Source organism: Podarcis erhardii (genome assembly GCF_964252035.2).
Source record: "Podarcis erhardii genome assembly, chromosome: 6".
Classification (NCBI taxonomy): Eukaryota; Metazoa; Chordata; class Lepidosauria; order Squamata; family Lacertidae; genus Podarcis; species Podarcis erhardii.
Window position 1 is genome coordinate 3,763,098 of NC_138510.1, and position 21,361 is coordinate 3,784,458.

General features: G+C 46.4%; 1 protein-coding gene across 3 annotated transcripts in view; it reads right to left on the minus strand.

The window, feature by feature from the left end:
• Positions 1–21,361, minus strand: part of LOC309344922 (bactericidal permeability-increasing protein-like) — a 48,952-nt gene that overhangs the window by 14,465 nt on the left and 13,126 nt on the right. For 2 of the 3 annotated variants that reach the window (XM_081867840.1, XM_081867842.1), the window contains exons 2-9: positions 7,932–8,079; positions 6,860–6,974; positions 5,685–5,813; positions 4,428–4,583; positions 3,729–3,792; positions 2,305–2,365; positions 2,098–2,189; positions 587–766 (exon numbers count right to left, since the gene is read on the minus strand). In XM_081867840.1, the coding sequence (XP_081723966.1) occupies positions 587–766; positions 2,098–2,189; positions 2,305–2,365; positions 3,729–3,792; positions 4,428–4,583; positions 5,685–5,813; positions 6,860–6,974; positions 7,932–8,079 (945 nt within the window). Of the gene's footprint in view, positions 1–586; positions 767–2,097; positions 2,190–2,304; positions 2,366–3,728; positions 3,793–4,427; positions 4,584–5,684; positions 5,814–6,859; positions 6,975–7,931; positions 8,080–8,305; positions 8,525–21,361 lie in introns of those variants that run through there. The other variant, XM_081867841.1, reaches the window with a different exon arrangement.

Here is a 21,361-nt window from a genome sequence, read left to right on the forward strand (position 1 = left end):
AATTTAAAATGCAGCCCTATTTTAATAGTAGCCCATAGATCAAGACCACAAGGGGAGGGCAACTTAAGGGTCAGACTGAGTCCAAACCAAAGGCCAGGAGGAACAGCTCTGTCTTGCAGGCCCTGCAGAAAGATGTCAAGTCCCGCAGGGCCCTAGTCTCTTGTGACAGAGCATTCCACCAAGTCGGGGCCAGTACTGAAAAGGCCCTGGCCCTAGTTGAGACCAATCTAACCTCCTTGAGGCTCGGGACCTCCAAAGTGTTGCTATTTGTGGACCTTAAGGTCCTCCGTGGGACATACCGGGAGAGGCAGTTCTGTAGGTACAAGGGTCCTTACTGCTCGCTGCGGGCAGCGCCCCCCTGGGATACTGGCCCCGCCCCTGCTAGCCCCACCCCCAGGCAGCTAGCCCTGCCCCCGGGTGCCGCTCCGGGTGCCGGAGCGTCTAGCTCCACCCCTGTCTCCAAGGATTTGGGCCAGAGTCTTTTCAGCCTCATAGCCTGTCAACTGGTGACGCCAGGATTCTAACCTGGGACCGTGTACCTGCATGATGGCCTTGACAGGCCCGGTGCACATCCACACCTCCTTACCATGGCATCCGTATAGTTCACCCTGAGCGCCCCTGCAGTGTAGTACACAAAGGCAGCTGAGTTGGCGACGAGTTCAGAGATGCCCACGAGAATCATGGAGTCTGTCTGGTTGGGTAAGAGGAAGGGGGCAGGCTGGAATGGGCTGTCGTGGAGGGCCTTTCCCACCATGAAGAACTGACCCTAGGTGAGAAGAGGAGGGAAGATGGTCAACTTTTGTAGGGTGCTCCACAGTGAGATTGCCACCTGCCTCAGAAAGAGGAAGAATTTGAAGGCAGATCCCAGGTAAGAAACCTGTTGGAAGTGTGGGGTGAAAGAAGGCAGTTTCTTCCACATGTGGTGGACATGTGACATAAAGGTAAAGGTAAAGAGACATCACCTTGACAACAAAGGTCCGTATAGTGAAAGCTATGGTTTTCCCAGTAGTGAGGTATGGAAGTGAGAGCTGGACTATAAAGAAGGATGATTTTGAATTCTGGTGCTGGAGGAGACTCTTGAGAGTCCCATGGACTGCAAGAAGATCCAACCTCTCCATTCTGAAGGAAATCAGCCCTGAATGCTCACTGGAAGGACAGATCCTGAAGCTGAGGCTCCAAGACTTTGGCCCCCTCATGAGAAAGAAGACTCCCTGGAAAAGACCCTGATGCTGGGAAAGATGGAGGGCACAAGGAGAAGGGGACCACAGAGGACGAGATGGTGGGACAGTGTTCTCGAAGCCACCAGCATGAGTTTGACCAAAGTGCAGGAGGCAGTGGAAGACAGGAGTGCCTGGCGTGCTCTGGTCCAGGAGGTCACGAAGAGTCGGACACGACTAAACAACTAAACAACAACCACAAAAGGTAAAGGGGCTCCTGACTATCATCTCACTTTATTGGCCGAGGGAGCCGGCGTACAGCTTCCGAGTCATGTGGCCAGCATGACTAAGCTGCTTCTGGTGAACCAGAGCAGCGCACGGAAATGCAAACTGACAAATACTACTTAGAAGTATTTGCTGCCTGCGTTGAAATGTAAGTAAACCTTTTCGCTTTTACTAAAATGTGTTGTTTATTCTTAGCAACGGGGATAAAGAAGGGAAAGGGCAGCAGATCACAAACAAACAGCGATAAAAGGTGTAACTGCCTAATTCCTAGCTTCCAATAGGCTGCAAAAGTGTGCAAGTGTTTTTACTCTGCTAAAAGGGCTTCACAGCCTGTTTACTCTCATGTTTCTCACACACAGGAGGTTAAAATTTAAATTTACCCACTGAATTCTCAATCCATCAAACCACCTCTCCAGTCTCTCTTGTTTTGGACAACCGTTCTGGAAATTGCTTCCCATTCCACCTTGGGAAGGCCGCACAGAAAGAGAAAGAGCTATTCAATCTCACAGTGCTACAAAGCTCTACCTACTTTGGGATCAGGCTTCACCAGAAGACTGGGATGGAGAGTTTTGAAAAAAGGCTTCGCAGATCCACAGACAATCTGAAATGATCTGCTGGATCCCTGCTCCCTCCACCCCCGCAAGGTTATCATTACCTTCAGGTCCACATTGCATCGATCCACATCAATCATGGGCTTTTCCACCAAGGAATAGTCTATCCCTGCAATGGGGTCCAACTGGGGTGAGACTGGAAAAGGACACGGAGAAAGCCAGTGTTTAGCAAGGTGCAGACCAGTGTGCCAAAAATTATTCCCAGAGGGGTGATTTTGAGCTGGTAGCTCCAGGCATACAAGGTGCTTTACCATTCATGGTTTTCAGGATTTCCGCAATCTTGCCAATTCCTTTCTTGACCTCCGAACAGAGCTGGAAGGGGAGAAAGCCCATAGCATTCAGAGGGATGGACAGTGAATGTCACCTGGAGTTCTCTTCCCATCACAAATGGAGAGGGGAAACTGGAACCAGCTGAAAGGGGGGACACTTAGGAAGGTAGGAAGTGAGTCTGACTATTGGTGTATTCAGCTGAATACGGTCTACACTAACTGGCAACAGATCTCCAGAATTTCAAACAGGTCGGGATCTCCCACATCCCTACCTGGGGATCCACCAGGGATTAAACCTGTAGCCTTCTGCACAAAGAACAGATGTTCTGCTGCACACTGTCTCGCCAGAGTGGTGCATGCTCTAGTTTGAGAAGACATCTGAAGGCAGCCCTGTTTAGGGAAGCTTTTAACGTTTAATAGACTATTGTATTTTAATATTCTGTTGGAAGCAGCCCAGAGTGGCTGGGGAAACCCAGCCAGATGGGTGGGGGTATAAATAAATCATCATCATCATCATCATCATCATCATCATCATCATCATCTCCTGCTTGGACTACTGCAATGCTCTCTACGTGGGGCTACCTTTGAAGGTGACCCAGAAACTACAACTAATCCAAAATGTGGCAGCCAGAATGGTGACTGGGAGTGGCCGTCGAGACCACCACCAGTCCTGAAAGACCTGCATTCGCTCCCAGTACGTTTCCAAGCACAATTCAAAGTGTTGGTGCTGACCTTGAAAGCCCTAAATGGCCTCGGTCCAGTATACCTGAAGGAGCGTCTCCACCCCCATCGTTCAGCCCAGACACTGAGGTCCAGCACCGAGGGCCTTCTGGTGGTTCCCTCACTGCGAGAAGTGAGGTTACAGGGAACCAGGCAGAGGGCCTTCTTGGTAGTGGCACCCGCCCTGTGGAATGCCCTCCCATCAGATGTCAAAGAGATAAACGACTACCTGACATTCAGAAGACATCTGAAGGCAGCCCTGTTCAGGGAAGTTTTTAATGTTTGATGTTTGATTGTGTTTTTAATATTCGATTGGGAGCCACCCAGAGTGGCTGGGGAAACCCAGCCAGATTTGCGGGGTATAAGTAATAAATTATTATTATATTAATATTCCGCTCTGGGACTAGGTGATTGCTCCACCACAAACATATGCATTTAATGCTGGGGGCAAAGGATCCTGTGGCCCTCTCAGATGTTGAGGGACTCCATCAGCCCCTGCAGCCAGCATGGCCAATGCTCAGGGATGATGGGCGTTGTAGTCCAACAGCCTGCACCGGGCAACAGTTTCCCTGTCCCTGATTTAATGTACCAGGGCTTCACATGCAGGGCAGGGCAGGGCAATGGAGACGGGTAGCAGTAATAAGGTCCAGCTTTTGTCCTTCAACTAAGAAGTTCAAAAATCTTACTTGTTGATTGACTTCTGACTTCAGCATGTCCCTGAGAGCAGACGCTGCAATGTTGTACAGCCAGCTGTGGGAGAAAGAAGCAGCAAATGTCAGTATGATGGCTAATCTAACACTGCTGTTCTTCCAACCTAGAGGAGGGGCTTTGCAGTGCCCTAAGCAAGAGAGGTGCCCCTTCTCTGTGGGACATCGCCCAAGCTTTGGGGAGGGAAGAGAGGTTAGATTTTGGTTTATGAGCCTCATGCTCTACTGGATGAGCTATTCCAACAGCGGCAATGTGTTACTTCAAACCACATGAAGGCACTGTTTGTTTAGCAATATAGCCAGCACTTGTTTGTAGCCTCTCTTTTTAAGCTAACTCCACCCCTAAAAGCTGATCCATTTTCTCTCTTTTCATCTCTACTAATCCTGTAAATAGTCCCTGCCAAGATAAACCTGCTCCTGCATGAATAAAGCCTTTGAACTCCAGAAACTGTAAGTGATCATTTCAATCTAACTCACCCAAGTTAAAAGCTCTTCTTACAAAAAATGGTCCATTAGCTCAGTCGTGGCCCTCTAGGGTTTCAAGCAGGTGTCTATCCCACCAATACCTGAAGATGCTGGAGACTGAACCAGGACCTTCTACACGCAAAGGAGGTGCTCTCTCACTGAGCTATAGTCCTTTGCCTTTCAGTGTCTAGGAAAATAAGGAATTAGAGGTACCTGGTTCCCCCGTAGAATTTCAATTTGAAGTCCCCCATGGCAGAACGGCAGCTTTCATACCACACCCGAAGCCGTCCTTCATCGCCTCTGTCCACTCCCATGACAGTAGAGATGGTGAGCCGTTCGATGCTGATGTCAACAGTGCCGCTGTCATCCCTGTAGGGGAAAGATGCAGTCATTGCATCGGAACAAGGCAAGGAGAGCAGTGATGGGGTACAGCCAGAACAGCATCTTTTTGAAGATGGGATGGAAAAACTGAAAGGGTGTCTGGGCTGGCTCTGTTCCCCAGGTAGATGGAGATCAATGCCCAGCCAGAAAGCCTGCAAGAGGGATGTGATGTGCGTCCTGATGGCCGCCCCTTCCATTTCCAGGTAGAGACGTTAACTGGACCAGCAACTGAATCTTTTTTCAGCCAGGACAGCTGCAAACACACAAAAGCACACAGCTTCCCCCTAAAGAATCATGGGAAATGGAGTTTGTGCCTCACAGAGTTACAGTTCCCAGAACTAAGAAATAATACTAAGGATGAGAGTTGCAAATTGCAATCTAAATAAGAATATTAAAAAATGACGAACACTGGTGGAGGGTGGTCACATAAGTGTAGCATTTATGTCTGCATTTTTGTATTGTCGGTATTTCAGTTGGTGTAATTGTATGGTGTAGGAGGAGGCTCTGGAGAGTCCCATGGACTGCAATAAGATCAAACCTCTCCATTCTGAAGGAAATCAGCCCTGAGGGCTCACTGGAAAGACAGATCCTGAAGCTGAGGCTCCAAGACTTTGGCCACCTCATGAGAAGAGAAGACTCCCTGGAAAAGACCCTGATGTTGGGAAAGATGGAGGGCACAAGGAGAAGGGGACGACAGAGGACGAGATGGTGGGACAGTGTTCTTGAAGCTACTAACATGAGTCTGCCCAAGCTGTGGGAGGCAGTGGAAGACAGGAGTGCCTGGCGTGCTCTGGTCCAGGGGGTCACGAAGAGGCGGACACTACTAAATGACTAAACAACAACAAAAATTGTGTGGTTGTATGTGCATTGTAAATAATGAAATATTTTAATTTTAAAAACAACAACAATACAGTTCCCAGAACCCATAAAGTACAGTTCCCAGAATTGTTTGCAGGGAGGAGCCATGCGTTTTGAATGTACAGTGTGGATGAAACCCCAATAGCTGCAGGAGGTGGCCAACGCTCTCTCTCTTCCCAGCTCCGCTGCTTGGAAGTCGAAAGCAGCTCCCTGACAGCAGGCAGTTCTTACCCTAAAAAGGATGCCAACTTCCAGTTACCGCTCATCAAGACTTTGGCATCTTGGACGGAAAGGTCGACACCTGTCCCAGCAGCAAACTCAGCGCCTGTCTGGTTCACCTGGAATTCGGTGATCTGGATTCTAAAAAGTAGAACAGAGAGACATGAATGAGGGTCAGCCTCCTGTTGAACACTTCCTTTTTCTTTTTTAAAAATTTTCAAATCCTTTATTATTTTATTCACACAATGTACATTTACAACAAACAACTCCAAAATAAAATCTTATGTAACAAAACCGTAAGTCTCATGTTTTCATTTACACTGATCTCCTCGCCAATACCTTTACTTGATATTTCTTGCTGCTTTCTGCTTTCCTTATAGAATCTTTATAAAAATTTAAATCTCTTAAATCCTATACCAATTTTTAACAATTTCAATTACTCCCTTCACCTCCCTCCCCCACAGCCCAGTACTTCCCTCCACCCCTGTGTGATCTTCTTTACCTACTATTATTTTTGCTATTGTTGCGTTATTCACTTTATTTGTTATTCCTTGGGCTGGTGTGGGCAAAGGAACATAAGCAGCTGCCTTATACCAAAGCCAGACGAATAGTATTAGTATTAGTATTAGTATTAGTATTAGTTTTCTTTTTCTGCGATCCCTTGCAGCTGAGTAAGATTGTCTTCCATAAACACGGTTTTAACACTGAGTCCGTAAGTGACTGTGGAGGCCAGTTCTGGATCCACACGTCCTTCCACAGTGGGGACATTGGTTTCTGGGTGGGAGCTGATCCTGGTGAGGGTTTGCTAAGCATGCCTTCCTCTTAGCATGTTTCTCCCTTGTGTCCTGAGTTCAAGTGTCTTCAAAGTCCATGACACCTTTGGTCAAGGCTGTCCTCCAACTGGAGCACTAGCAGGCAAGTGCTTCACAATTTTTGGTGTTTATACTACACTTTAAAAAACTTGCCTTAAGACAGTCTTTAAACCTCTTTTGTTGACCACCAGCATTACGCTTTCCAACTTGCAATTAGTATTAGTATTAGTACAGTGGTACCTCGGGTTAAGAACTTAATTCGTTCTGGAGGTTCGTTCTTAACCTGAAACTGTTCTCAACCTGAGGTGCTCCAGACCACTCTGGTGGTCCGGAGTCAAGAAGAGGGGAGGTGGGGAGCCAGACACTCTCGCTTACCCAGATACAGAATACCACACTTTCCCAGCAAGCGGAACAGTGTAAGAACCATTTATGTTGTGGAACGTTTCCTTCTTCAGCGCTGACTTCAGTATCTCGATTCCAAGTTCCTTTGCTGTAAAGAGGGGGAAAGGGGCAGAATCAGTGAGGTCTGCCTTCCTCCTCTTTCCCAATTAACCTCTGTCTCCAGTGCTCAGTGTTGGGAAGAATCCCCAGGACCCACCCTTCATGACATCACTAGGGGTCGCCCTTGGATCTCAGGTTTGGGCCTTGAGATCTTAGGTTCTCCGGTTCTCCTGGACCGACAGCCCTTGCCCCACAGGAAAACCCAATGATTCCCAAACTTTTTTGGGCCACCCCCCCAACCCCAGTGCCTTTTTTCTGGGGGGGGGGGACACATACCCATAGCTGTCAATGTTTCCCTTTTTTAAAGGGAATTCCGAATAGGATTCCTCGCAAGAAAAGGGAAAAGTTGGCAGCTATGCGCACACCCCTAAACATTTTGCGAATCTTTGTACTTTTGTCCATTTCCTGTATTTATTTCCCCTGATGTGAACTATAAAATGGTGATTTTCTTGAGTCAAAATGAGAGTACCCCTAAACATTTGATTTTTTAGAAAAGCACTGCCGTATTCTATAAAAAAAAATTCTGTTTCAGAATAGCGGCTTGCATAGCCCACTAAGGAAGATAATAGCGCAATAAATTTCAAAGCAGTAACGATTAATTGCACATTTGTTCAATTAAAACTATTTAGTTTAATTAATTTGACAGAATTGATGAACTTGATCCAGTGATAGCAACTTTTAAAAGTCCGACTGTCGTTTGCACCTCTGGCGCCCCACGCCTTGCCTCTGAGGGTCTCCCTAGGTAATCCTGCCCCCCGGCGGGTAGCACCCCCCCCCTTTGGGAACCACTGCCTTAATGCAAACATCACATTTTTAAAAGTACTTTCTGCACCAACAAGTTCTCAATTTGAGCATTTCTGGGAGACTCTCTCTCTCTCTCTCTTTTTAATCTCCCCCTTCCGTTTTGCTCAAGGCCAAATATGGAGATTGCCGTGAAGTCACGCACCATAATTCAGCCCCTTCTGGGTCACTTGGACCTTCAAGGCTCCATCCGCTCCCATGGCTGTCTGCATGCAAGAGGCCAAAAGAGCCAGAGAAATTGGCCAGAGCATCTTCTGTAGGCCCAAGGTGTGTGCGAAGGTCATCTGTGTTACCTGGAGGAGAAAGGGGGGAAAGGCGCTTAAAACGATGCTGTATGAGAAATGCACCTGGTAGACGGAAAAAATGTTTGAGAGTTAGTGATCTAACACAGAGCCCTTCCTGACTCTGTTCCTTCCCCCTCCCTCGCTCTTGTTAAGTTCTTTGATGATGTGAGAACAGTCTTTAATGTCCTAATCAGTTGGGAGGAGGTGAACAGCCCCCCCCCTATGCCTTAATCACCTGTGGAGGATACAGTAGTTCTGGAAAGCTTCTTTGATGTTGGAAATCATTGTGGGAAAGTGAGTGGCTATCTATAAAATCGGATGGTTTGGGCAGAGTTTTTCAGAAGCTCCTGCACGGACTGATCGGCTGCAGGGCTGTGCAAACTGAAGCTACCAGGGGGAGTCACCTCACCGCTTCTTGAGGGTTTCCAAGCGGCAGATAGAAGTGCATGCTTGGTATGTACCGTATATATTGTCTACTGTTTTGAATAAAATCTTCTTCTTCCCACTGTTGTAAATAAAAATATGCCCTTTTCCTTTATGGGGTATCCAAGAGCCCATATAGAGTCCTTACATAGGTTCCCTATTGGTAGGAGAAAATAATAGAGGCCAACCAGAGAATATTGAGAAGCAAAGCAGCTAGTAAGCTTGATCTTTATTGATCTGTTGCAACAGGGTACTCCCCTCACACACAGGAGAGGAGGAGGACCCCCCAAATTGCTGTGCAAGGGCTTATAAAGACTTTTGAAATTCCCATCCTGTAGATCAAGACCACCCCCAGAAACATTATGCCTGCATCACAGAAGGGGTGTAACCTAAGACCACCCCTCAGATACATCCCACCTACATCACAGAAATTTAAATGTTTTTCTCCTGTCACAGTTTATCTCCTGTCTGGCAAGTTACTGTACTTGATTGGATTGCCTTGGGAGCCTGGCCATTCTTTTGTAATGATAAATACTTAGTTCCTGGGCCAGGTCACAGGCTCACACCCTATTCATATCTTAAATGTGCCCTTAAGACAGGATTTGTGAGGAAAGAGACAATGGGGAGGTTTCCCACTTTGACCTTGCAGAGAAAGGATTTGCTCAGTTTAGAAACCAAAATGGTTCCAGGTTGGTCTTCCTGTGTTGATCTATGTATGTGCGGTTATGAACATTGCCATATATCTAAGACCATAAAATTCCTATCACACCACTCACTTGTGTTTTGCATTGCTTCTGAATCTCCTTTTTTAAAAGAACCACCTTGGGTTTGGCAAGACGGATGCAAAGGAGCACAGCTGCACAAGAGCTATCTCAAAGTACTGAATATTTTTGATGACACCGACGTAGATGCCGCAAAACACCCGTTCCACATTTGTAAGAACTTGATTGCTTAGTGTGGCGGCACCTGGAACTCCCTGCCTCTTGATCTCAAGCAGGCAACCTCACTGTATTATGTTCAGCCTCTTTCTCCATGTCTGGGCGGCCTTACAAATATGTTTTTAGCAGGCAGCAAAAGAGTACACCTGAAGGCACCTGGATCACGTCAACCAGCAGAGAGTTCCAAAGCGCAGCTGCCAGAATATCAAGTTCTTACAAACACAGAACTGGGCCAATTCCACATATTAAAGAAGTTCAGAGTTATGGTAAGGTGATCTCACAGGTAAATTGGTCCCAGACCATTAAGGCTTAATATACTAATGGCAACTCTTTGAATGTGGTTCAATAGCAAATCAGCAACCAGCACAGGTCTCTAAGCACAGGTGCAATATGCGTTATATGAAACACGGGTATTATGGTGCTACAGATTTTGGGGGGTCTCCCCCTAAACCCTAGAAATTAATAAACGGTAGGATTTTGCATCAACAGAAGTCTAGTGTCCAGATCAAGGGAAGTAATAGTACCACGCTATTCTGCCTTAGTCAGACCACACCTGCAGTCCAGTGTCCAATTCTGGGTGCCACAATTTAAGAAGGATGTTGACAGGCTGGGAGGTGTGCAAAGGAGAGCAGCCAAGAGGATCCAGGGTCTGGAAACTAAGCCTTATGAGAAATGGTTGAGGGAGCTGGGTATGTTTAGCCTGGAAAGTTCAGGTAAAGCAAAGAGTAAGGTTAACGTAGGGATGCAGGTGGCGCTGTGGGTTAAACCACAGAGCCTAGGACTTGCCGATCAGTAGGTCGGCGGTTTGAATCCCCGGGACAGGGTGAGCTCCTGTTGCTCGGTCCCTGCTCCTGCCAACCTAGCAGTTCAAAAGCACGTCAAAGTACAAGTAGATAAATAAGGTACCGCTCTGGCCGGAAGGTAAACGGCGTTTCCGTGCACTGCTCTGGTTCACCAGAAGTGGCTTAGTCATGCTGGCCACATGACCCGGAAGCTGTAGGCCGGCTCCCTCGGCCAGTAAAGTGAGATGAGCGCCGCAACTCCAGAGTCAGCCACAACTGGACCTAATGGTCAGGGGTCCCTTTACCTTTACCTTACAATCTGCAGAGCCATGCCAGAGAAGGAATCTCAGGGCTGGCTGATGCAAACCAGCCTGGCTGGCCTGATGAAGAGCAAATCTGTTAACATGGCAAAAGGGGTTGATGGGCCATCAGAGAGGAATCTTTTGACCTGGGGAGACAGATGTTGCCAAGGTCATGGTGTGTGTGTGTGTGAAGCTACAGGAAAGAGTTTCTTTAGCAAGGTGTTCTGGGAAGAAGGAGGGGAGAGAAAAAGGAGAGATCCATCTTGGGCAGGCTGGCTGAAGGCAGAATGGGAAACATGCTTTTGAATCAAGTGTTGCACTGCAGTGTGGGGCAAACCCCTCTTGAAATGACCACGCTGTAAGATCTGACCTCCTTCCACGCAGACTGAAGGTGTAAATAGGTGAATAAACCACATTTCTTAAAGCTACGACCGTCTCCGCTGTGTCTCAGTTCTCCAAAGGAACACAGACCACATGTGAGTGCCAGGAACCCCCTCAGATCTTGCTACCATTCGGCAGAGAAAGGGAGAGGCACCCAACTTTTGTAACAATAGAAACTGCTGCCTCTAAGTGAGGCAAACCTTCATGGCAAATAGCCATCGATAGCCCTCTCCCCCAATCTTCCTAAAGCCATCTTGGTAGGTGGCCATTTTTGCCCCTTTGGGGAGCAAGTTCCATAAGTATGAGCTGTGCAAAGCTTTTTTTTTTTTTGCCTTTTATAAAAACCCAGCTGATACAGAAATTCATTTGTGCTGCAAATCACACAGCAGCTTCCCACACACATATGAATGTGTAATCTAGTGATAAACCAGTAGCACCAGAAGCTGCACCCACAGAGGTAAAGGTTTTGCAGAATCGGCACATTTACCTCCCCTGAAGTTGTTTAAAAACCCATGCGTTTTATTTTTTCCAAGAGGAGTGAGCAAATCACTCCTTTAGAAGGCATATGAAACACTTAGTGTAATATTTATTTTAAAGGCAAATTCCATTACTTCAACCTCTCAAACCCCTAACCAGTTTCCCCTCTAAAGTAACAACAACATCACAATATTATTATTATTTTTTTGTTCTGTCTTTCAGGGCATATACCTTCGCAAGGTGACATAAAGAGAGAATTGTTTGATTTGTTTTCAGAGCTACAGTTCCTTCCTGGAAATGTGATATGAGAACCTCTGACCATATGCAAAGTGCCTGCCCAAAGTCTCTGTGAATCTGTGCCAACGTGCTAATTTATTTATTTCAATCAGAAAATTTATATACCCCTTGCTCAAAAAGAAAAAGAAAACAGAACAATCCTCCAAGCAGTGTGCAATTTCAGTTATATAAATATATAATCTGGCTAAAATACACAGACCAACAAATAATAATAATTTATTATTTGTACCCTGCCCATCTGTCTGGGTTTCCTCAGCCACTAAAGGCAGCTTCCAACAAAGATGAAAAATACATTAAAACAAAAAGCAAGGATACAGAAAACCTTCACTGAAAACAGAGATAGCACATGCCTGTTGTCCTCACAGAGACGTATTTTGCAGAGTGGTTTAACAGCCAATCTCTCTTTCCAGGGAATTCTGGGAACTGTGTCTCTTTGAGTGGAACTGAGGCCGCCCGACAACTCCCAGCACCCTTAGCAAACTACAGCTCCCAGAATTCTCTGGGGGAAGCCACGGCGCTTTGAAGTGGCAACATGGGTGGTTTAAATGTTTGGTCTCAGCCAAGGGAAGGAGAAAGGAGGAGAAGGGTTTGCACAGCAAAGAGGGGGTTGTGTCACCCCAAGATGACAGGGGCCTGGTCAGGCTCAAAAACAGAAGACAGGAGAAGGGGGGGGGGGGAGAGAGAGAGAATTCTGCCGGCTGATAGACTCGTAGCCAAAGGAGGAGGGATGAGTACCTGTCCGTGTTTCTGCAAAGCAGCTGCCTGATGTGTTGGAGCTGAGGGTGTCTTAGATGGAAGGAGCTCCAGCCCGTGATGTAGAAGGCAATGGTCCAACAATTCGCTGGGGCTTCCTACTGCTACCCTGTTAATGCCACTGCAAAAAGAACCAGCTACTTATATAGCCCCTTGGCCATTGTGCTCTGCAGGAGAAGGCACCCTGCAGATACCGTCTTATCAGGAGGTCTGTAGATGCCGACCAGACAAGGCGCCACCTCTATCATCTGTTGAAGACTGTCCATTTCCAGCAAGCCTTTTAAGGGACCACCTTTATCCCAGTATCATCAGATTGAAAGTTGTTTTCCTGCACGTGGCGCTTCACCCAGAAGCTGCCTTTGCGATGCAGAATGCTGCAGCACAATTGCTGACAGGAGTGAGACCCTATCAGGTTGTACAGGTCTGCCCCAGATGATGATTTGTTACCAGGCAGAGATCAAGGTGCCACTACAGTGGTACCTCAGGTTACATACGCTTCAGGTTACATACGCTTCAGGTTACAGACTCCGCTAACCCAGAAATAGTGCTTCAGGTTAAGAACTTTGCTTCAAGATGAGAACAGAAATCGTGCTCCGGCAGTAGCAGGAGGCCCCATTAGCTAAAGTGGTGCTTCAGGTTAAGAACAGTTTCAGGTTAAGAATGGACCTCCGGAACGAATTAAGTACTTAACCAGAGGTACCACTGTATTAGTATAAAAAGAAAGTACTGTACTTAGTAGCTTGGGAACAGTTTATCTGAAGGGCAGAGGAAAGCAGCCAAGGAGAAAACGATACACGAGGTCAGAGTGGAGTCCCTAAATTGATTCGACGGCGCCTTGTATGCCTCTTTCAGCAACTCCTGCAGCCAAACTGGTGCCAAACCTATTGCTCTACTTTTCTTTGGACAACATCAGTGAGGCCAGCCTCAGGACCTCCAGACACACTGCCCAGGCTTGCACTCTGGAGAGTGATATTTTTATTGTTTTATCCTTTTTGGGTAAACTGCTTTGAGGTTTGTTTGCTTGATTGTTTTACAATAAAGCAGTCCAGTCATACTTTGGTTGCTGAACGCCTTGGAACTCGTATGTTCCAGCTCCTGAACGATCGGAAACCAGAAGCATGTGTTCCGGTTGTCAAATGATTTTTGGGAGCCGGACATCTGGCGCTGCTTCCCATTGGCTGCAGAAGCTGTGCTTTGGTTTCCAAATGTTTTGGAAGTTGAACGGATATCCAAAACTGATTCCAGCTAAGAACAGTTTAAAGCAACACAGTAAATACTAGCAGGCAAATTTAAAAGCAATACTGAGCAGACACCCAGGGGCAGAGACCTATTCCTCTTGGCAGAATAGTTTCCGGAATGTGCAGATAGCTGGTGCCTGTCGTATCTGGAAATAAAGATTGCCCTAAAATGCCTTGCTATCATGTCTCTTAATTAAAAAGGAAGGAACTGAAGCAGTATGTCTGGGTAACTTCTAGAGGGGAGCCTCAGGCCATTGAAAGATCTTGACTGGTTTTTATGGGGGGTGGAGGGAAAAGGAAGAAGTTATCATCTCTTGGCTTAGCACTTCCAGAAGGAGTCTGGTCCTCTCTCCTTTAACTTTATGGTTACAAATGATAAGGGAGGATGGGAAAGATTTGCAGCTAAATCAAAGGATTTAGCAAGAGGTGCTGCAATTGTTCCCTGAGTTACTGCAACGGAATCTCTCGCCTTGCTTCTCGAGGCCAAAAGAGAGCTTCTTTCTCAGGTGCAGTCTACCATCCTGATAGCAAAAGCATGATTCAGGGATACATTGTAACCCTGCTCTCTAGAGTCTCAGGTAAGGATCCATTTATAACACTGGCAGAGCAAAAGTTACCACTGAACCAAGGCTTCCTATCTGAGTATGTGTGGCTCTGTGTATGGATTGTGCAACCACCGAGCTCATATGCAAACAGCTTTTATATACCGGTAATTTTATAACGACCCAGCAAGACTCTTCTCATTGTGCAAAAAATTAAAAGCCGATGCCCTCTGCAGGCCAAGCAGACACACCTGACCAACATAGCCAGCTAATTCCAACTAATTCCATGAAATTACAGAGACAATGGACCACCTGAGAAGATGAAGATTGATTTGGAGCAAGAACAATAAAGTGAGATGAGCGCCGCAATCCCAGAGTTGGCCATGATTGGACCCAATGGTCAGGGGTCCCTTTACCTTACCTTTACAACTCCACTAGCATCTCTCGGTATCGTGAATAACACCTAACTTACCTTTTGTTGGTATCTTCATGAACTTATCTAAAAGACGTGAGTTAAGCATTTGAAAAATCTATTGAAACCAGACATTATAAGTTCATCTTAGGTTGGGTAGTTTGCAAGTCTCTGTGGCTTTGTTTGGTGTTTTGTATTTTTCTCCAAAGGTTGGTAAAGAATGTATAATTATTGTTCCGTGTATATTAATCGCCAATGTGTTGCATGAGTCGCACTATTCCCAACAGCAAGGGCTGGCGGACTTGGCTCCCTCACCCACTTGCTTGCATACCCAGTAGCGTAGCGTGGGTTGTCAGCACCCGGGACAAGGCAAGTAATTTGCGCCCCCTAACCTGTGGTTTTGCGCCCCCTAACCTGTGGATTTGTGCCCCCTAACCCTAACCCCCAGATGTTACGCCCGGTGCGGCCGGCCCCCCCTGCACCCCCACGCTACGCCACTGTGCATACCTCAATGCAACCTCAGCCCCTGGCGACCAGCGCCCCTGGCCAGTCCCAGAGGCACCATTCCCCTGCAGAGCTTGTAGCTGGGGCTGTTGCAACAAACAGCCCTGCAAGCCTTTGGGAGGCAGAGACGCAACAAGGCATAAGAGGAGAGAGGGAAGGAAAGAGGGTGCCCGTGTGGCACCCCTGACCGTCCTTCAAAGCACCCCAGGGTGCCACAGCACACTGGTTGAAAACTACTGTTCTAGTCTTGTGAAAGAGGGAAAAGAACGTTTCTCTGTCTACTTTCTGCCTGCCATGCATCACCTTAGAGACTGTTATCATGTCTCCTCTTCCTTTTCTGTAAAAGGTCCCAAACTCTGCAACCTTTCTCCATAGGGGAGTCTTTCCCTTGACCAAACCTTCAGAAGTCCTGCTACCGCAAGTAGCCAGGTGGGCTACCCAGTCAGTTGGGCCACCAGCCCTCCTGAAAGCCTAGAATGCAAATCTTGAAGAAGTGTTACTTACGAGAGTCTTGAGCTCCAAAGGATCAGCTGGACACTATCCGATGATCTTATCAACCCCCCTGGAGCCTTTATAATTCTTCCCCGCCATTCCTAGACTTCCCTATATTGCAAGTGATTGACAGTAATTTGTCAATCCGGGGCCCATGGAATGCCCCCACAGTTCCCCATTGCCAGCCACACCACCGGAGAGCAATAAAGGAAGTGATGATTGTTTTATCCGGGTGTTGTACTCTGGGGTGTTCTCTCTCTCGTGAGAAAATCCAACCACACCATTTATCATCGAAGGAACTCTGGAGGGATGACGAAAGGCCGATTGTCTTTCATATTGACACAGATAAAAGTTGCCCAATATATTCGACGTTTGCGGGCAACATGAATGTCATGTCAGGTTCAGCACAAGGAAGTGTAACGAGATGAACCTTCGGGCAAAATAATATTCACCCTAACTTCAAATATGCAATGACGTGGTCTGAACTCCTGATGAGCAACCGGGGGGGGGGGAGTATACCGTATTTTCCCATGTATAAGACGCCCCCATGTATAAGACGACCCCTATTTCCAAAATTAAGAAAATGAAAGAACAATGGCAAGAGAAGTTGATGAACTATGTGGAACTGGCAAAAATGACAGGTAGGCTAAGAGAAAAAAACAACAGAGACTTTGAAAAAGATTGGGAACCATTCATATTTATATTTGCAGAAACAAAGAAAGTCAATAGACTTGATGGCAGGATTTAAATAAACATTCACATTTATTAGCATTAGAAAATGTTTAGAAGATAGCAAAATAGGATGGCGTATTTACTGTTACTTTTATGTTTTTAGGCTTGATGTTATGTTATTAACAACTTTTTCTGTTAAGAGATAGCAAAGTGGGTGAAAATAGAAACAAACCAGAAGTGGAAGTTGGGGGAAGCCCTGGAGGGGAGGGAGGAAGGAATATATAGTAAATGTGAAGAATTTGAGATTTATGGACTGGATGGAACTTGCCAAACTGACTGGGAGACTCCGAGACCAGAGAGAAGAGACGGTGGAAGAAGATTGGAAGAAGTTTAAGGAATATTTGAAAAAAATATGTTAATATTTAAATCTTAGAATAGCTTTGGAAGTGGATTTAGGCTGGAGGGTTAGAAGTAGAATATAGTGTATTTTAAAATAGAACTATCTGTAAGTGATAAAGATTTTAAAAAAATGGTTAGAAATTATGATATATGTAAACTGCTAAAGATGAGGTAAAATGAAAATCAGGTAGGGGGGACTTGGGGAAGCCCACCTAACAATGTTTAGAAAAAAATAAGGATAAGACAAGAATCTGTTTGTATTGTTTGTTTTTCTGTTTGTGTTATAAAATGAATAAAAAAATGGGGGGGGGGAGAATTTGAGATGTATGTAATGAATGAAAAAGAAAAATGAATAACATTTTTTTAAAAAAGAAAGAAAATGAAACCCTAAACTAGAAGTGAAAATCTGGATGATTGGCGGTGGCAAGTTGTTGATCTTTTGGGGAGCGATCGCCCTCAAAGTTTCCAGCATGAGCCGCATGCAGTGCGCTGTGGTGCAGAAGCAAAGGCCGTGACTGGGGGGACACCCAACCCTCCCCCCCCCCCCAGTGGCAGGATGCCAAGGAGGAGTCGGGGAAGGCAGCGACCGCTCTGCATCAGGCCATGCCTTTGAGCAAACTGAGCTGAGGAAGGTGATGAGCAGGCTGGGGGCAGAGTGGGAGTTTGAAAGGGGAACAGGTCTCGGTGTTCCAATTTCTGGGAATGGAGTTGAGAGATGACCTAACCTGGGGAGAAAAGACCTGATGAAGAGAGCACAGCAGAGGTTATATTTTCTGAGAATCCTCCGGAAAAACAATCTCTCAAAGGACCTGTTGATGGCATTCTACCATTGTACTGTTGAGAGTGTATTAACTTATCGTCTCTATGTGTGGTTTGGGAGCTGCACGGCCAGGGAAAAAACAATGCTGTCCAGGGTTGTAAAGACTGCGGAGAGAATAATTGGGCGCACTCTTCCCACCTTGGATCAAATCTATGCTGCCAGGTGCCATAAGAAAGCTGCAGAGATAGCGCAGGATAGTGCACACCCCGAAAATGATCTCTTTCACCTTCTGGAAGAAGATACAAGGTTATAAAGACTAGGACTAGCTGCCTGAAAAACAGTTTCTATCTGTTATGTACTGAGGTTCTCACCCTGGGCCAGCAGGGGGATACTGTAGATAGTTTTCACTCAGGTCCACATATGCAAATAAGGAATTGAAATTGACGTTCACTGATTGGATAGTTACAGAAAGTTGTTACTGTTGCCTTGTAGTTGAGCTCTATATAAGCAGGTTGGCTTAACCCTTCAGTTCAGTTCTGTTCTGGCCTGTGAATAAACAAGAGCTGTTTGAAGAATCGCTGTGTCATCTGATATGTTCACCCACAACTTAACACTATCCAAATGCGATTTTGGTTTTAAACGCAGTGTAAGGTAGTCTCTCTAGGGATGCGGGTGGCGCTGTGGGTTAAACCACAGAGCCTAGGACTTGCCGATCAGAAGGTTGGCGGTTCGAAACCCCACGACGGGGTGAGCTCCCATTGCTCGGTCCCTGCTCCTGCCAACCTAGCAGTTTGAAAGCATGTCAAAGTGCAAGTAGATAAATAGGTACCACTCTGGTGGGAAGGTAAACAGCGTTTCCGTGTGCTGCTCTGGTTCGCCAGAAGCGGCTTAGTTAATGCAGAGGTCTGCAAGTTAGCAACTCCTCAGCACTGGTCAGCAAAATTAATGCAGATTCGCCAAGCTTTGACTCAGTTTCATGCTTTCTTCAGTGGCATTAAAGTTTAGAAACTTGCTTTTTTAAAAAGAAAAGGGGAGAAATAGAATGAAAACTGAGGTTCTCAGGATGCCAATTCCTGGAGATTGCATCAAATATGCATAGCCCTGTGGTGTAATTAGCAAGTGAAAGTGCACACCATCAGGTTTAATTGTTTGTGTGAGAAAGAATCCCATTTCTGCCTAGGCAAGAGTTCTGTCTCAATCTAAGTCAGAGACTTGTCTCCTGAATACAGTGGTACCTCGGGTTAAGAACTTAATTCGCAATACGAAAAAAGGGAATGTGTATTAAAGGTATAACCACGGATGATTGTCAGAGACGCTGAAGGAAGTCAAAAAATAACTATGATTTGTTGTATGCGGGTTTAAACGAAAAATTGGATGGAAATTTATAAAATGTATAACAATAAAAATTATTATAAAAAAGAGAAGAACTTAATTCGTTCCGGAGGTCCGTTCTTAACCTGAAACTGTTCTTAACCTGAAGCACCACTTTAGCTAATGGGGCCTCCTGCTGCCGCCACACGATTTCTGTTCTCATCCTGAAGCAAAGTTCTTAACCCGGGGTATTATTTCTGGGTTAGCGGAGTCTGTAACCTGAAGTGTCTGTAACCTGAAGCGTCTGTAACCCGAGGTACCACTGTACCAGAATTGCAAAACACTTCCTGACTGTCCCTATCTTCAGGTGGGATTCAATCAGACGCCTGCAAACCCAGGTTGTGCAACTATAGCTCACTGGGAGGTCTTGCACAACAATACCACTTCCCCTAGTGACTGGACTTTTTGCAATGAGGAAAGTGAAATCGAAATGCCCTGGGAAGCGCAGGATTGCATTTGCTTTGAAACAAATCAGGAGCGAATGCTTGTGCAGCAGCTGGGATTGTCTAATCTCCCTGCAAACAATTCAGGGTAAACGCCCAAGAAACCCATCGTCTGAAAGGTTCTGCACCACTTGGAATCCTGCAGTGGTTCCCGCGTTGCAAGGGGGTTGGACTGGATGACCCTCGGGGCCCCTTCCCAAGCTACAATTCTGTGATTCACTGGCGCTGCTCAAAATATCACTGCTGTAAAGAACTCTGGTCTCACTGCTCCGCTGAGAGAGGTTCGCGCAGGGCAGCAGTGGTTCGGGCCCCAGGCTGGTGAACGGCAGGAAGGGGTATCGTCATTTATTATTATTATTAGTAGTAGTAGTAGTAGTAGTAGTACAGCAAGAAAAGGGGGAAAAAGAGAAAACACCGAAACATAATTACACACGGGAATAACAACAAACACAAAATTTTCTTAACAAACAATAAAACATAATGTCAGGGGTTCAGGGAGAGAGGCGCAGATGAGGGAGGAGACAGAGAGCGAGGGGGAAGGATTCCAGAGTGACGAGGAAGAGGACGACAATGACCCAAGATTGTCCATGAGTCCGTCCAGTGAATCGGAGGACTCCCAAAAGGGAGCCCCTCTGGTCAAGCCAAGGGGAGCTAGAGGGGGAAGCAGTCAGGAGCAGGGAAACGAAGGGGGAACCCCCAGTGGGAGTTGGAGATCGGGACCGGCTGCTCCGCCGGAACGGAGTGAAGGGGGTGGAGTGACCAGTGTGTCAGAAGGAGCAGAACAGGAAGCAGAGAGGGGAAGGAGATCAGGGCAAGACGTCCTGCCGGAAGGGGAGGAAAGTAGTATCGAGAGCAGTGTAACTGTCGAAGGGAAGGTCAGGAGCAACGTACGCGCGCCAAGTTCAAAATGGGAGGCGCGCAAGTGAAGAGAGCCCTGGGGAGGAGCCTGGTCCCAAAGCCCGAAGGAGGGGGGAGGAGGCACCAGAGGATTCAGCCTCTGGGGAGTCCCGAAGGGAGAGAACACAGGGGGGCAGAAAGACCCTGCGGAAAAGGAAAGAGAGGAAGAGGTGGACCAGTACAAGCCTCTTAAACTGGTGTAGAGGCGGGACTGACTCAGAGGGGACTTCAGCGGTCTAAGAGTAACAGACGTAGAGTCACGGAGCTCGGATGCAAAGCTAAGAATGTTCTTCAATAAAAGCTTTTGTACATAAGCCGGACTGGACTTTGGTCTCTTGTGAGCTGGGACCACGGGTGACTCTGACACATAAGTTGGTCTTAACACTATTGACCCAACCTCCCATCTATTCCTTATTTCAATTTAACATTACTTATTGCCAATACATACTTTTATCATAACTTAACTTTTTCTTAATCTATATTAACTCTTCTGTCTAACTTGCAACTACTACTGAAGTTCCTCGGATGCTGCAACAGAGTTTAAACTGCTATATTTATATTTCAAATGTTCTTTGAAAACCTACTGTTTTGAGACAAATTCCTGGTTTTGGTTTATTCTTTATTTTTTCAGATAGACCGTCTAATTCGGCATATTCTGTCAGCTTTTGGATCCATTCATGTATAGAGGGAATTTCAATACGCTTCCATTTTGGCGCGACAAGAACTCTTGCTGCCACCGTGGCGTATAAAAAGACAGCCTTCCTTTTTTTGCAGAATGTCCAAATCTGTAACTCCCAGGAGATAGGCTTCTGGTTTTTTATTAAAAGAGATCTCTAGCATTTTTTGCAAGAGAAAAGCAATGAGAAACCAAGACAGCATCTTAAAAAGCAAAGACATCACCTTGCCAACAAAAGTCCGTATAGTTAAAGCTATGGTTTTCCCAGTAGTGATGTATGGAAGTGAGAGCTGGACCATCAAGAAGGCTGATCGTTGAAGAATGGATGCTTTTGAATTCTGGTGCTGGAGGAGACTCTTGAGAGTCCCATGGACTGCAAGAAGATCGGACCTCTCCATTCTGAAGGAAATCAGCCCTGAGTGCTCACTGGAAGGACAGATCCTGAAGCTGAGGCTCCAAGACTTTGGCCCCCTCATGAGAAGAGAAGACTCCCTGGAAAAGACCCTGATGTTGGGAAAGATGGAGGGCACAA